The sequence below is a fragment of the Protopterus annectens genome, chromosome 14.part0 (assembly GCF_019279795.1).
Source record: "Protopterus annectens isolate FY-2018-M chromosome 14.part0, PAN1.0, whole genome shotgun sequence".
Lineage (NCBI taxonomy): Eukaryota > Metazoa > Chordata > Ceratodontiformes > Protopteridae > Protopterus > Protopterus annectens.
Genome location: NC_056748.1, coordinates 774,129,071 through 774,143,209, shown reverse-complemented (window position 1 = coordinate 774,143,209; position 14,139 = coordinate 774,129,071). Strand labels below are relative to the sequence as shown.

The following is a 14,139-nucleotide window of genomic DNA, read 5'->3' as shown; positions in this document are numbered from 1 at the left end:
TCAGTTGCTTATCTGAGCCAGGATCTGCCATATTATGCATGCACTCAGGTCACTGGACCACAAGTACCAGTATGACTCAGTCATAGTCCATGTGGGTGTAAATGACCTGAGACATACCTCTCTATATTATATGAAGAGAGAAAATCATGGAGCTCTCGGAATGTGTGTCCCAGGCTGGTATGAGTCTAGCACTGAGCAACATTTTACCTTTTCCAAGGATGATGCCACAATATGAACAATATATGACTGGCTTTAATAATTGGTTTAGTTTCTGGCGTCATTCTAAGGGGGTGCAGTATTTGTTAGCATGGAAGGAGATGGTCAACAGTCCACACTGCTTTGACAGGGATGGTCTGCACCTCTCCCCTCTAGGCTTTCGAACATTAGCTAAAACATTGTCTTCCATCATAGTGCCTTTTTAGGCAATGCCAAACTGAAATTACTTCCGGCATAGTAAATCAAAACCAAGAAAGTCTAAAGGTATCACTGCCAGGAGTCTAAACAAATAACTCCACTCCATAGAAGCTCTCCTCACTCTAAAGAATGCTGACATCTGTGCAGACACTGAGACATGGTTTAAAGCCATACACAACACACTGCTAGTGTAAGGTTATAATGCCTTCCACACATTTAGACCAGCTACTACACAGATGGAGACTAAAGTTGGAAGTGTCTCGATCTACATCAAAAAATAAATGTACCTCAAGGTGGGTCAAACAGGATAAGACACTTGAGCTCCTCCACATTCAAATCACCCCAGGCAAAATCCCGTACCACTTCCTTGCAAGCTATAGGTCCTGCTCTATGACCCAGGAAACCCATAACATGTATTTAAACTTATTGGAATCGCTCACCATCAAATCCAATACCATATTCACGGGTGACTTTAATTACCACACTACTAACTGGGTATCATACTTGGCACCAAACATACAGGCACAGAGATTGCTGGATTTTGTAGACACAAACTCCCTGGACCAGATTGTCAACTAATCAACCAGGGGTGCAACCATACTGGATCTGGTCCTCAGTAATATGGGAGAGTGCTGCACATCCCAATAGTGCAATGTCTTCTCTGGTATGGTCAAACCACAAAATGGTCTCCACTAAAGTAAAAATAAAACCTGGAACCCCAGCTAATTTTGAAATATTCAGAAACTACTCTTAGGTTAGCTTTCTACTATTAAGTAATAACCTAACAAAATTTCAAGCTCTCATAAACCCTGAGAACACTGCTGCCTAAGTGGAACAGTTCACAGGAACCCTATACAAGCATGTTAATAGCTGCAGGAAGGCAACCATACCCGCCAGGTAGCACAGAACTCAAACAACAAGCTATCCTGGTGGAATCACATCATCAGTAGACTGTATAACAGAAGGGGAAAATCATGGCAAAAATTAAGAGGTGATGCACCCACCAGAATAAAAGTACTCTCATCAAATTAAATAAACAACTCAGAGTACAAAATGAGTCTACCAAAGCCAAATGTGAAGTAAATTTGGTCACCAGGGCAAGGACAACCACAAAGCATTCATTAGTCATGTCCGCAACCTCAAAGGGAATACACAGTTGTGCACAGAGCTCATTGTTAATGAAGCCATCTATACTGAACCAGAAGATATAGGAAACCTACTGGTTGACAAATTCACCTCCAACTTTACCCCTCTCTCCCCTTAAACCTTACCTCAAGAAATACCATCAAATATAACTCACCCACCCTGCTATCACTAAGGAACAGATCATTTATGCTCTCTCTGCAGCCAAGAACACTGCATCAGTGGGCCCAGACAATATCTCAGGATGCCTTCTAAATAGCATGAAACATGACCTATCAGGCTCTCTGGAATTGCCATTTAACTGTAGTTTCCAAACAGGTTTTGTGCCTCATGAATGAAGAACAGCAATAGTCATCCCTCTACATAAAGGTGGGCTATCTACAGACCCTGGAAACTACAAATCCATAAGTCTGACTAGTCTCATATGCAAGGCCATTAAAAAATGATCACGGAAATTTTCAGTAATGACATAGGAAACCTACAGATACTGGACCCAATCCAATTTGATTTCATCAAGGGCAGGTCATGCCTACTCAACCTGGTGGACTTCTTTGAGAAGGTCACCAAAGCATTGGCTAGGGTAAAATGGTTCACACACTGCCTACCTTAACTTGGCCAAGGCATTTGACACAATACCCGACTTGGACATTGTTGACTAACTCAAGAGGTTAGGTACAAGCACTTATGTCACCCAGTGGATAGCTAGCTGGCTCAAAGGCATGACCCAGGAAGTCAGAACTGGGGAGTCCACCTCTACAAAAGAGGCCAGTCGCAAGCAGAGTCCCTCAGGGATCGATCTTGGGACCGCTCCTTTTTGGCATTTACTTTTCTGAAGTTAAGGCTGATGCTAATGGCCTTTGGCTGCCTAAATTTGCACAACTGCAAATTAGGAGCGGTCATTAAATCCCCCAGCAACACAAATGCTCTCAAGGAAGGGCTGACACAGACAAGTAACTGTTGTCAGAGCCATGGACTAAAACTAAATGCCAAGAAATACATAACAGTATCCTTTGGGAAGTTATCCATCCCTGGTAACTATCATATTGAAAACACACCCCTAAGAGATGACCCAGAAGAGAGATACTTTGCTGTGTAAAGGTCTCTGTGTAGTATTTTCTATTTGCCATCTATTCTGACTGATGCCAGTTAATAAAGGAAAACTGTGTCAAAGTGTAAAACTCTGCTGTGCTCTGAAAAAGAGTGTTTAAGAGCTGAATTTATGTAGGACTGAATAAACACCTCCTTTGAAAAGAGCAGCATTTCATTTCTGAAATTTATTTAAAATAAAAGTATGATTTTTTTTTTTTGCAAAAAAAAAAACAAAAACATCTTATATTCAATAAATCGTACAGAAATTACTGGTAGATAAATTCATGGCTAAAACAAAGTACAATGGCAATGTGAAAAAGTTATAAGTAGATCCACTAGTAACATCAAAAGTTAAAAGAACGGAATTTTAAACACATGTGGCACAATAGTAGCCTGCAATAAATTTAGCAAGTTGTATCCCACTAAACCTAAAGAAGTTACTGGGTCCACCTGGTGCATCCACCAAACCAAGGATGTAACTGTCTACACACTGAAAAACAAAACACTGTTGTATGTTCAAGAAAATAACTAGATTCAATACTTATGACAAATAAGTCATAATAAGTTATTTCTTAATGAATGCTTTCTGCATCTAAAGCCTTTATTACCCAAAATTAAAAATTATCATTAATCCTAGTTTTTACCTTGGGAACGCTTTCAGTTAGACATCATAGCTGAATTCTGTTGCTGTTTCCCAGTACACACAGACTTCCCATTAATCATGCATTAGCATAAATCTGGCAAACTCCATCTTTATACTTGTCTGCTTTTCATGCTAAGTAGCCATACATGGACACTGAATTCCTTTTTTGAAATAACACAGAAAGCAGTCTGAGTTATGAACAGCTACATTCACCTTAATTTTGACCCCATTCCTACCCCTCCCTCCTTTCCTTATGGCTTTGACAAAGATGTTCCATCACCCCTATCAACCATGACTTTGCTGTGCTGTGAAAGAGCGTGTTTGAGAGCTGAATTTATGTAGGACTGAAAAAACACCTCATTTAAAAAGAGAAGCATTTCATTTCTGAAATTTGTTTATTTAAAAATAAAGTATGATTTTTTTTTGGCATGACTACAGATCACACAAAATGTGCAGCTGTATGGGTTTAACATTCTAAAGCAACAGTTATTCACTACAAATACTGTTCAGCTATATTTAGTAGTATAACAGCCTCTCACATCATTTCCACCACACGACTCCTCAATATCTGACGGCTCTCCAATAAATATTGCTATGTCTTTGGTATGCAATAAAGCAGAAGAGTTTATCTCCAGTAGTTACCACTATTTGAGAGGAATTCCAACTATCAATGTTTCTCTGTGGGAGAACAGACTCTGTGTGACTATTTTATTCTCTCTCCAGCCCTACAGTATACTTCAGTATGGTAAATAAATGACTAGGCCACTGCAGTAATGCCCCATCCCCCTCAAAAACACATACAAAATAATAGTTAGGCCACAATAACATCAAATTCTGTTTCCTTTAGACTCTCACCAGTTGCTGCCTAAATTTTAGCTGTAAGAATTTGCTAATTTCATGCAATTCTCCTCTGACAATTATGGCACAGTCACAAACACTTAGTATGGTGCATCCAGTTATTACTTTAGTGATACATAATAATCTGCAGATGCTGATTCTTAACTTTAGCTAAACCACATCACTTCTTTTTCAGCCTACGAGTATACTATCCCCATGTCAAGGCACTGATGGTCTTTCTGCAAGTTTACCTGCATTAGTTGATACTACTGCTTTTATGCATATTTGGAAGAAGGGGAAGTATGTTACTTTGGCTGTATTTTCAGCTTGCATACCATAAAAGATGGATGGAAAGGAGATCTGACTTACACAATGTCTGCTATCTCTACTCTGTGTTCCAAAGTGTGCAAGTCTGAGGAAGGTTTTCAAGAGGCACAAATGCAAGACTAAGATAAACATCTTACTGCATGCCTGGCTTCACAGAGCAATTTACATGAGACACACCCTATCACCATATGGCCAGGAAAAACAAACACAATTTCATGGAAGGCCAGAATAGTCAAAGAAAGGTGCCCTAATACTCCAGCACTTCTAAGTAGTAGTTATAAAAAAGTACAGTTTTGTACCTACCATAAATGTAGATGTTCGAAGATCCACATTGCTGCAGTCCTTACACTTGGGTAGTCCGCTGTCCTCGGTCGGCCCGAATATCAAAGCATTAGGCTGACGTCGGTCAAGGCGCTTAAGACTGACATCAGGTACAAATCATGACCGACGCCATATCCTCAGTCTTTTCTTGCCCCAGATGTCAGAAGACCCTAAACAGAAAGGTCAAAACCAAAAGACAGCAAAAAACAACCAAACACCCTTGCACTAATCATATGAACAATATATATACAATATGTACAATATTTACAACCCAAACCACACAACCGCCTCTAACAACAGAGGGAAGGAATGTGGATCTTGAACATCTACATTTATGGTAGGTACAAAACTGTACTATGTTCTTCATCTCACATTGCTGCAGTCCTTACACTTGGGTAGAATCCCAAAGCAGAGGTAAGGGAGGATGGCAAAACTATAAAGTAGTAGGAGCTGCCAAAATGCCCTGTAAAATAGCAGTGGCAAACCCAGCCCTAGATTTAGAGTAAAGTGGAAGGTGGTAATGCTTAGAGAAAGTATGCACTGAACTCCAAGTAGCTGCCTCCAAAATATCTTTAGTTGCCACCCCTTAAAAAAGCTGTAGATGTGGCAGTAGCTCTAGTGGAATGAGGCCTAATCCCAGCTGGAACTACCTTACCATGATGGGAATAACAGAAAGCAATACAAAACCCAATCCACTTAGAAATAGTTTGTTTTGACACAGGCTTGCCCTGAGAACCCAAAGCAAAAGAAACAAACAACTGCTGAGACTGCCTGAACCCTTTAGTTCTGCTCAAATAATATCGCAACTGCCTGTGTACATCCAAGGTGTGCAAAATCTTTTCCCCTTTATTTTGGGGGTTTGCATAAAAAGTAGGCAAATGAATAGTTTGGTTTAAAGCCACACTAGAAACCACCTTAGGCATAAAGGAAGGATTAGTACGTAAAGATACCCTATCCTTATGGAAAATTAAGAAAGGCTCAACTGCCATAAGGGCCTGTAATTCAGAAACCCTTCTCGCAGAGGTAATGGCCAACAAAAAAGCAGTCTTCCATGACAAATATTTCAACTCGGCAGTAGCTGCAGGCTCAAAAGGTTGTAGAGTGAGTTTCTCCAACACAAAATTGAGATCCCAAGCAGGAGTAGGAGCTCTGGGTCTTATATTCTTTGCCCCTCTAAGGAATTGCTTAAACAAAGGATGAGAAAACAATGGTGGTTCACAGTCATAGTGAGCAGAAATTGCTGCAGCATGAATCTTAATAGAAGAGAAGGACAACCCTTTGTCCAGTAACTCAGCAAGATATTGAAGAGCCACACTTAAATTAGGCTTAGCAACATCAAATTCCTTTGCTGCACTCCAAAATAAAAATCTCTTCCATTTATCTTACTTTCCTTGTACTAGGCATTCTGGCCTCCAAAATAACATTCAAAACTTGCTGCGGAAGCTGAGACCCTCCAGGGTTTAAAACAGAATATGCCAGGCTGTTAGGTGAAGAGAGTGAAGTTTGACATTGAGTAAATGACTGTTCTCTTGAGACAGCAGGTGTGGAATCGGCAAAGGCCATGGAGGCTCCCGAACCAGACTTCTCAGTAATGGGTACCAGTGCTGTCGAGGCCAATCTGGAGCTATTAGAATCATCTTGCTTGTCCTGTCTGACCTTTAGGAGTACCTTTGGGAGGAGAGGCAGAGGTGGAAAGGCATACACATGAAGATTGCTCCAATTGAAAGAGAGAGCATCCACTTTCCAAGCTGTGGGATGAAACCTTTTTGTGCAAAACTTTGGCAGCTGGTGGTTTAGTGGAGAAGCGAACAGATCTATGTCTGGAGTTCCCCATGACACTGTCAATTTCTGAAATACATGAGGATCCAATTTCCACTTGTGGGGATCCATAATTCGTCTGCTCAACACATCTGCTAAGGAGTTCTGTGCTCCCGGCAGAAACCTTGCCTGAAGATTGAGTTGTAAACTGAGAGCAGTCTCCCACAAAATCATTGCTTGCCTGCATAGAGGATAATCTCTATGCGGTATCTGCTTCCCACAAGAAATACAGTTATTCACTTTTTCTGACATCCGGTAAACCACTGAGGCAAGAAAAAACTAAAATATTCCCCAACGGGGTACTTAGCCAACTTTGACTCGGTCTGAAACTAAAATTTCAGAACGCTGCTTCTGCATCGGACCATGCGGCAAAAAAGACTGAGGATATGACGTCGGTCATGCGCATTTGTACCCTGACGTCCTGATGTCAGTCTTCCAGCCTAATGCTTTGATATTCGGGCCGACCGAGGACAGCGGACTACCCAAGTGTAAGGACTGCAGCAATGTGAGATGAAGAACATCTGTAATGCCAACATTATTCTGCAATGACATGGAAAATCCTTTAAAAGGCTATGGATGGCAAAAGGTCTGCATAACAGGCAATGCAAATGTACAAAAATACACCAGTTTTTCTATTTCAATCCCAGTTCAGATACAAGTATGTTCTCAGCTCCCTAAGGGTAAGCTTTTCAGATAGGTTATTTGTTCTTGTACACACATCAACTTCAAGGGCAGAATTATTCTAGAAATCCTTCCAACTCAATTGAAGACCTGATTTCACTCCCTTCAACAGATGCTCATTGTAAAGTGGACTATGTACTTTGACAAGAGATATATTCAAACATCAAACATCAAACATTCAACTGCCTCTGATGCCACAGAGTTTTAAGCCTTGACAATCCAGTCTGGAGCCAGATAACTTAGCAAGGACAGAGAAGTCAATGGCCTGATCTCCTATCTCAGTGGAAGAGGGTAGTGTCTTTGGCCACAGCAGTCTTCTTTAGAAGATCAGACAGTAGCCTGAGTTGCATAAGCAGCCTAGCTGAACCCTTTAAGGTAATAAATGTAATTTCGTCATAAGTGCAAGGAAGTGCCAAGAGGACCAACACAGTAAGTGCCCAAACTAGTTAAAGGAGCAAACATAAAAATAAAATACTCAACTCCTTGCAAGATGATTATCTGCTACACAATAAAGGAAGACAGGGAAGAATACATTATGTTCCACACATAAAGCTTGTTCTTAAGTCTGTTAATGTTGTACTTTTAGAAATGTTGCACTTTGGAAAACCAGTATAAGAAAAAAGACATGTCTAACAGATTGTCTGCTATACCTTTCAAATTAATAGGTGTTCACCAACTTAACTGCCACACCATCACCTTGGTGTTGTTATCCTCATTTGGTTTACGAAGCTACACCAGCCTGCCTAAAAAATGTCAGTTAATGTTACAATACAGGAGAGTAAAACTGCACAGTCAAGTAATAAATATGCAATACATAATGACTGCGCAATCATAAAAATGTCAGTGTTTGCCTCTGTGTCTGTTTATATTATGAATTATACACCATACACAGGGCCAGTCTGAATGTTGTAATTCCAAAGTTGAATGAATGGCAAATGCTTGAACACACTAGCAGAAAAGCAAGAAAAAAAAGATTGAAAAATTAAGACAGTTTCCTTTCTTTTGACCCTACCACTAAACTGGAAAGCAACTTTCAAATGGAAAGTGTAGGGTTGGGGTTACGGGCAGAGGCCAAGGCTAGGGTCAACACACATTGGGTCTGTATTCATTCATTGAAGGTTCAATTTAGTGAACCTTTCTTCATCGAACCCTAACCATCGAACATTCATTTCAGCGAACATTCATAGCTGTGAAAAATTTACACAGGGAAACGAAGCAGTTGGCCAGCAGCACAAATTTGCCCTTTCCCCCACTGTAGTGCGATCACGGAGTTGGTATACACAGTTGGGGGGGGGCATATTGGGTGATGTGGGGGTCAAAGCCTCCCACTTTGGTGAGTTTTACATACTGTGGTGTCTGTTCTGGTGTTGTTTTGGCCAAATGCTTAGTTTCCCTGTTTATATTTTTTTTCAATGAAAATGTTTGCTGAAATGAATGTTTGATGGTTAGGGTTCAATAAAAAAAAGTTTGCTGAATTGAACCTTCGATGAATTAGTATAGACTCACACACATTTGTTAGAATGGGTAGGAGTGTAAACAAGATACTCAGACATACACTACATACATCAACAAATATGCATAACACTGAATCTAGTCCTTACCCTAACCATAAACCCTTAAACACACCGACACACACACACACACACGCACACAAACACACTAACACTCCCACATGTAAAGCCAAAATTTTCTGTATATCTCAAAAGTTTAGGCATTAAAATCCCACACCCATACTTACCTTGCCCAAATACATTCCAACCTACTTGTATCGGCATCTTCTGCACCAGACAAAAGATATGGTTTCAATCACATTTCCAAACATTTCAAGCACTCAACAAAGTAGTGGTTTGAAAAAATAAAGGTAACCCACAAAGGCATATTTGCAAGTACCTGACATAATTTTACTTTAAACACATCAGAACCAATTTTAAATTGATTAGCTTGACCAATATCCTACATAAAATCATGTACAGAGATAAAATCTAGCTTATCCAATATAACAGGTGGATGTGCCTCTGATAGATATGAAATAGTATAGTTTAATAGTATAGTTTAATAGTATAGTTTTATTAAAGGGTCATCTTGCCTTTTCAGTCTTGCACCATCATTAGAAAAGTTAACAGCAGCACTTGGTGAAAGGCTGACAGTGCATACTGCTTATGTTGGCCTTGTTAAGCCATTCAGTGCTATTCCACAAGTCACAGATGAGGGAATAGCCAACACAACTAAAAGGTTTAAATGTGAATTCATACATAGTTTATTGGGAAAACAATGGTTAAGCAACATGATTCAAATTAATGTAGGGGTTTACCTGTCAATCCAAAGAGGGATTGCCACTTGTGTCCCACTATATTCTTTTAGACATAAAAATGTCATTGTTTCTATGAGATAATACAGCATGTCTCAAAAGAGGCTATCTAAGAGTTTGAACCAGATTATAAAACATATACACCCTTTCCTCAAAATATCAAATCCATCTGTACCATACATTCTAACAAAGATGTAGATTGCTTTATTAAGTGGAAGACAGCTCAGCATTGCACCATATATGAAAGAATCATTCAAAGGTCTTGATCTACCCGCAGATCGACAAATTAGTTGTTATTTGTCAAAAGATTTTAATACTCTTAACATATACTGGAAGAATCAAAGGTTTATTTTACATGCATGGAGACATGCTACAAAGCATGGGTATGTCAGCAGTTCTAATTTTGTACACACAACACTTTGTATCACCAGTAATACATTTTATTCATACAGGTTTTTGTGATGACTGTTCTTCTGTATATTCAATCGGAAAAAGTCAGTTAATGGATTCTGTCCTGGTTTTGTAAGTTCAGAAACTTGTTGTAGGATCTCCCAGATGGCTTTAATGTCATATTTGTTGTCTGGAATGAGATAGATCCAGGATGCATCAATGTTACCTATGGAATTAACAGGTTTATTAATTTTCTACCACAGATAAAATAACAATCATTTTACTAATTAATATATTGACTGAACAACAGAGTCATTTCTTTTATCTTGCCTTTTATTTCAGCAGTTATTTAAAAGAAAACTGTTTCCTTTTCCTGAGATTCTCTACGTTTTTTAAAAAATAACCAAAAAAAGACTTCCCTTTATGACTAGTCCCTTTGTTCTTTAAAAGAGAACAATAAACTGGTTACCAGACAAGGAATTTCAGTCAAGGCTATAAATTCACATACTACATTATTCCTAGTATCTCTTGTATTTGATATAAAGGCAAACTGAATGTTGTTGTTAATGTTTAAACATCAACTCTCCTCTAAGCAGCCAATATTTAACTGAGAATAATTTCAGTTCTTTCAGGCCTTTCTTATACAAAATATGCAGCATTCCATATATCCTTTTTAGTAAATGTTTTTTTTTTTTTTATAATTATTTTGAGCTTTTTGAGAGAAGCTCAATTATACATACAATGTTGTTCACAATACCACACGTACAAGGATCAATGACTTGTAAACAGAGATCAGTATTTTTCCTTCTCTACTGCTAATAGTATGCAGGATGTCTCTCACAATTCATTAATAGAGTCCAAGGATAGCCAATATGTCAGCTTCAAATATAACCTGATCATCAACAAATACCACAGATCTTTCACAATATTTGATTCTGGAGTCATTTCTTGATTAATGGCATATAGATAACCACTATTACCAATACTCAAGTAAAGAAATTTATACTCTGTAGTACTAAAATATACCTCTGATAACCAAAAAAAAAATCGTAACAAATCTCCATCAGCTTTTGCAACAATCCCCCAACTTTGGTGTTATCAGCATACTTGCTTATCCATGTACTATTACTAGTTGGAAAAGTCATAAATAAACCAAACAAGAAAGGTCCCAAAACTGATTCCTGAGAAACACCATCACTGGCTGTCTTACACTCCAAACTCTATTTTACACTCTCACATCTCATATTAGCCACTGCTTTAATCACTTAGTTATTAAAATTCAAGGAACTCAACCTGAATAATTTTTTGTGTGATACTGAGTCAACACTCTTGAAAGATCCAGAAAGACATATCTGCAAGTAAACCAAGGTCAGAGGAATGTGGACAGTTGTCTTAAAATTCAAAAAGGTTATTCAAATAGGTTTGGTTAGGTGCATATAAAACTATGCTGAAAATGTCTACTTGTTTATATGAGTTACAAAACAATGACAGAACAACCTTTTCACAGGCTTTTTCCCTGATAAACTAGTCAGATTTATTGTTCTACAATTGCTTACATCCCGTTTTTCTGCCTTTGGGTATCAGTACTACAATAGATTCCTTTCAAATTTCTGGTACAAACCCAGAATAAAAGTTTTTTTTTTCTGAAACAAGTGAAACAAAATGCAAAAGTAGTACATGTTTTAGTCAGAAAACAGCTACTTAAGTCATCTGGGCCTTATGCAGCATTATGTATAGTTTTGCCATGGCTGTTGTAACTTCTAAAGTTAATATTACAACATATGTCTTTCTCAACAAAATTCATGTCAGAAAATAAGGTCATCACCAGAGTTATATCTTGAGCATAAATTACAGCCACATTTGTCTGCTATTCAGCTAGGATCATTCACAACTGAATCACTAATGTTCAGACACATCTCCAGTTTTAGTCCACTTATACTCTGTTGCATGCATATAAAAAGGTTTGTTATCGTTCATGTAACCTTCCAGCTTCAGAGACATCTTAAACTCTTACAAGCTTGTTTGTATCTGAGCTAGTTATTATAAGACAGAACCTATCAGTTTTAAAGTGATGCATGTTTATGAATAACAGAATCTTACAAGCTATAGAAAAAAAAAGAATTGTTTCCAGTCCTGTTTTCACACAAATTATTTCCAGTTTTTCCAGTCGTCATACTTATGACAACACGATTGCTCTTATAAAACTAAGTTTTCTGAGATAAATTCATAATCTGTTTGTTTGTGTTTCTTAAGACACACACGCGTGGTCCAAGTTATCAATTTACTACTACTACTACTCCCAAAAGATTAGACAACCTTTTACAAGTTGTCATGGAAGACTAGTCAAATTCTGGGGCATTAAGATCCTCATCTGTTATTAGCTGTTTTTTATTATGCCTATGAAAAGAAATTTGTACATAATATATCAATTTCAGCTTCTACTGATTTATAACTTGCTAGCTAAAAGCTCCAGAAATGTTCTGCTGCCAAAGACCACTTGATCTACACAGTTTGCCCATTTCCAAGCTTATTGTTTCAGTAAATGTTTCTGGATAAACACCATTCCATGCACACACCCCTATTTCCAGGAACTACTTTATCTAGGTCTCTATACATCTCAGTTAACCACCTCTTCAACAAAAGTAACTTTGTGCTTCTTGTTTCTGTGCAAAACATATTTGCGAACAATAGAAATCAACCCCCATTAATACTATTTCTCTACAAATATATTTGCCAACAATGAACAAATGAATTTTTCACAAATCCATGACAATCTATTCTGCACTGCAGGGCTGAGTACCAGTAAAAGTGCATAGTGGTTAAAATATGTCATATGAACATCTCCATTAATACAAATACAAAGCTGCAGTGATGTCAATACTTCTGCTAAGTGTGCTAAAGTCTTCTAATTTCCTATCCTGTGCACTGCCTGCCAAGGATCCCCAGTTAGTTGCCAGATCATGTAAAATCTCCAACCTCAAGCCCTCCACCATCTGTGCAACTTGTCAAATCAGGATCACTGGCACCACAGATAGCTCTTCCTATATACCACGAGTGTGGCAGAACAAGGTCTCACTGTGTTTACTCTTTGGTTACCAGCCTTTATGCAGCAGTAGCATAAAGGCAGGTAATCAACAAAATTACTCATATAGCAAGAAAATAAAGGAGAGGTCACGAACAGAAATTAACTTTGGTAAATATCAAAACAGTAAATGTAAAGGAAAAACATGAAGTATTGAGGTATACAAAAGTAAATGAATAATTTGCAGATCAACTTCTATTCAAGGATACCAAATATTAAATGCATCTCTTCTGATGCAAAATCATTTCAATCTGTGTTGTTCTACAAAAGTACTATTCTGTACATTCAGAAATTGTCCCAGATTTTTATCATTTGTTCAAGACTAGCTACTTAAGGGACCGTATGGTCAGGAGACTGTGAGAACAGATGTCCACTGTACATACCTCAAAGAAATGATTTGTATAGTATTTATGTACTTTTAGATATCATGCATTCAGATTAAAAAAAAAACACCACCTTACAGGTTCGTTCACATACAAACACCACTATGTTTTTTGACCAGAAAGGAAATGTCTTCTACAGCAGTTATAGTTGTCGTTTATCAGTGTCAATAAACATAAACACATCTGCAGTGAAGATACTCTTATCACCAACAACCCACTTAGCCGTGACTGTGCACCGCCACTTTAACGGTTATAAATGAGACTATTTTCTTGAGTCACAGTAAGCAGAAAAAGAAAGCACCTGTGAAAAAAAGAAATAATCATTTCTTTGAAAAGTAAACAGTAGACATCTGTTCTCAGTCTCCTGAATTTTTAGTTTATTGACTGACAAACTCACCTGCTGAAGTTAATATCTGGGTAGCTTGAATACTCTGACTTTGTTCTGGCATTGCGACGGGGAAAGGTGCAGAAAAAGGCATTGGCTAGTAGACAGGCTATCTGTTGTTGTGACATTGTGATGGAGTGATTCATATTTTGCTTGAGAAGAGGTATTGGCTAGAGAAAACAGGTTAAAAACACAATCAAGCATAAGTAATTCAGTAATTTACCAAACAGGAAAGCAAAATTAGATTCGGCAAATTAAAGCAAGAATAATTTTAGACTACTATTAGATCCTTACTAATATAAGGCATTTGCAACAACT

General features: G+C 38.1%; 1 protein-coding gene across 2 annotated transcripts in view; it reads right to left on the bottom strand.

The window, feature by feature from the left end:
• Nucleotides 1–14,139, bottom strand: part of PARG (poly(ADP-ribose) glycohydrolase) — a 2,766,579-nt gene that overhangs the window by 1,310,078 nt on the left and 1,442,362 nt on the right. For both annotated transcript variants that reach the window (XM_044056515.1, XM_044056516.1), the window contains exon 9: nucleotides 13,834–13,991. In XM_044056515.1, coding sequence (XP_043912450.1) covers nucleotides 13,834–13,991 — 158 coding nt within the window. The remainder of the gene's footprint in view (nucleotides 1–13,833; nucleotides 13,992–14,139) is intronic.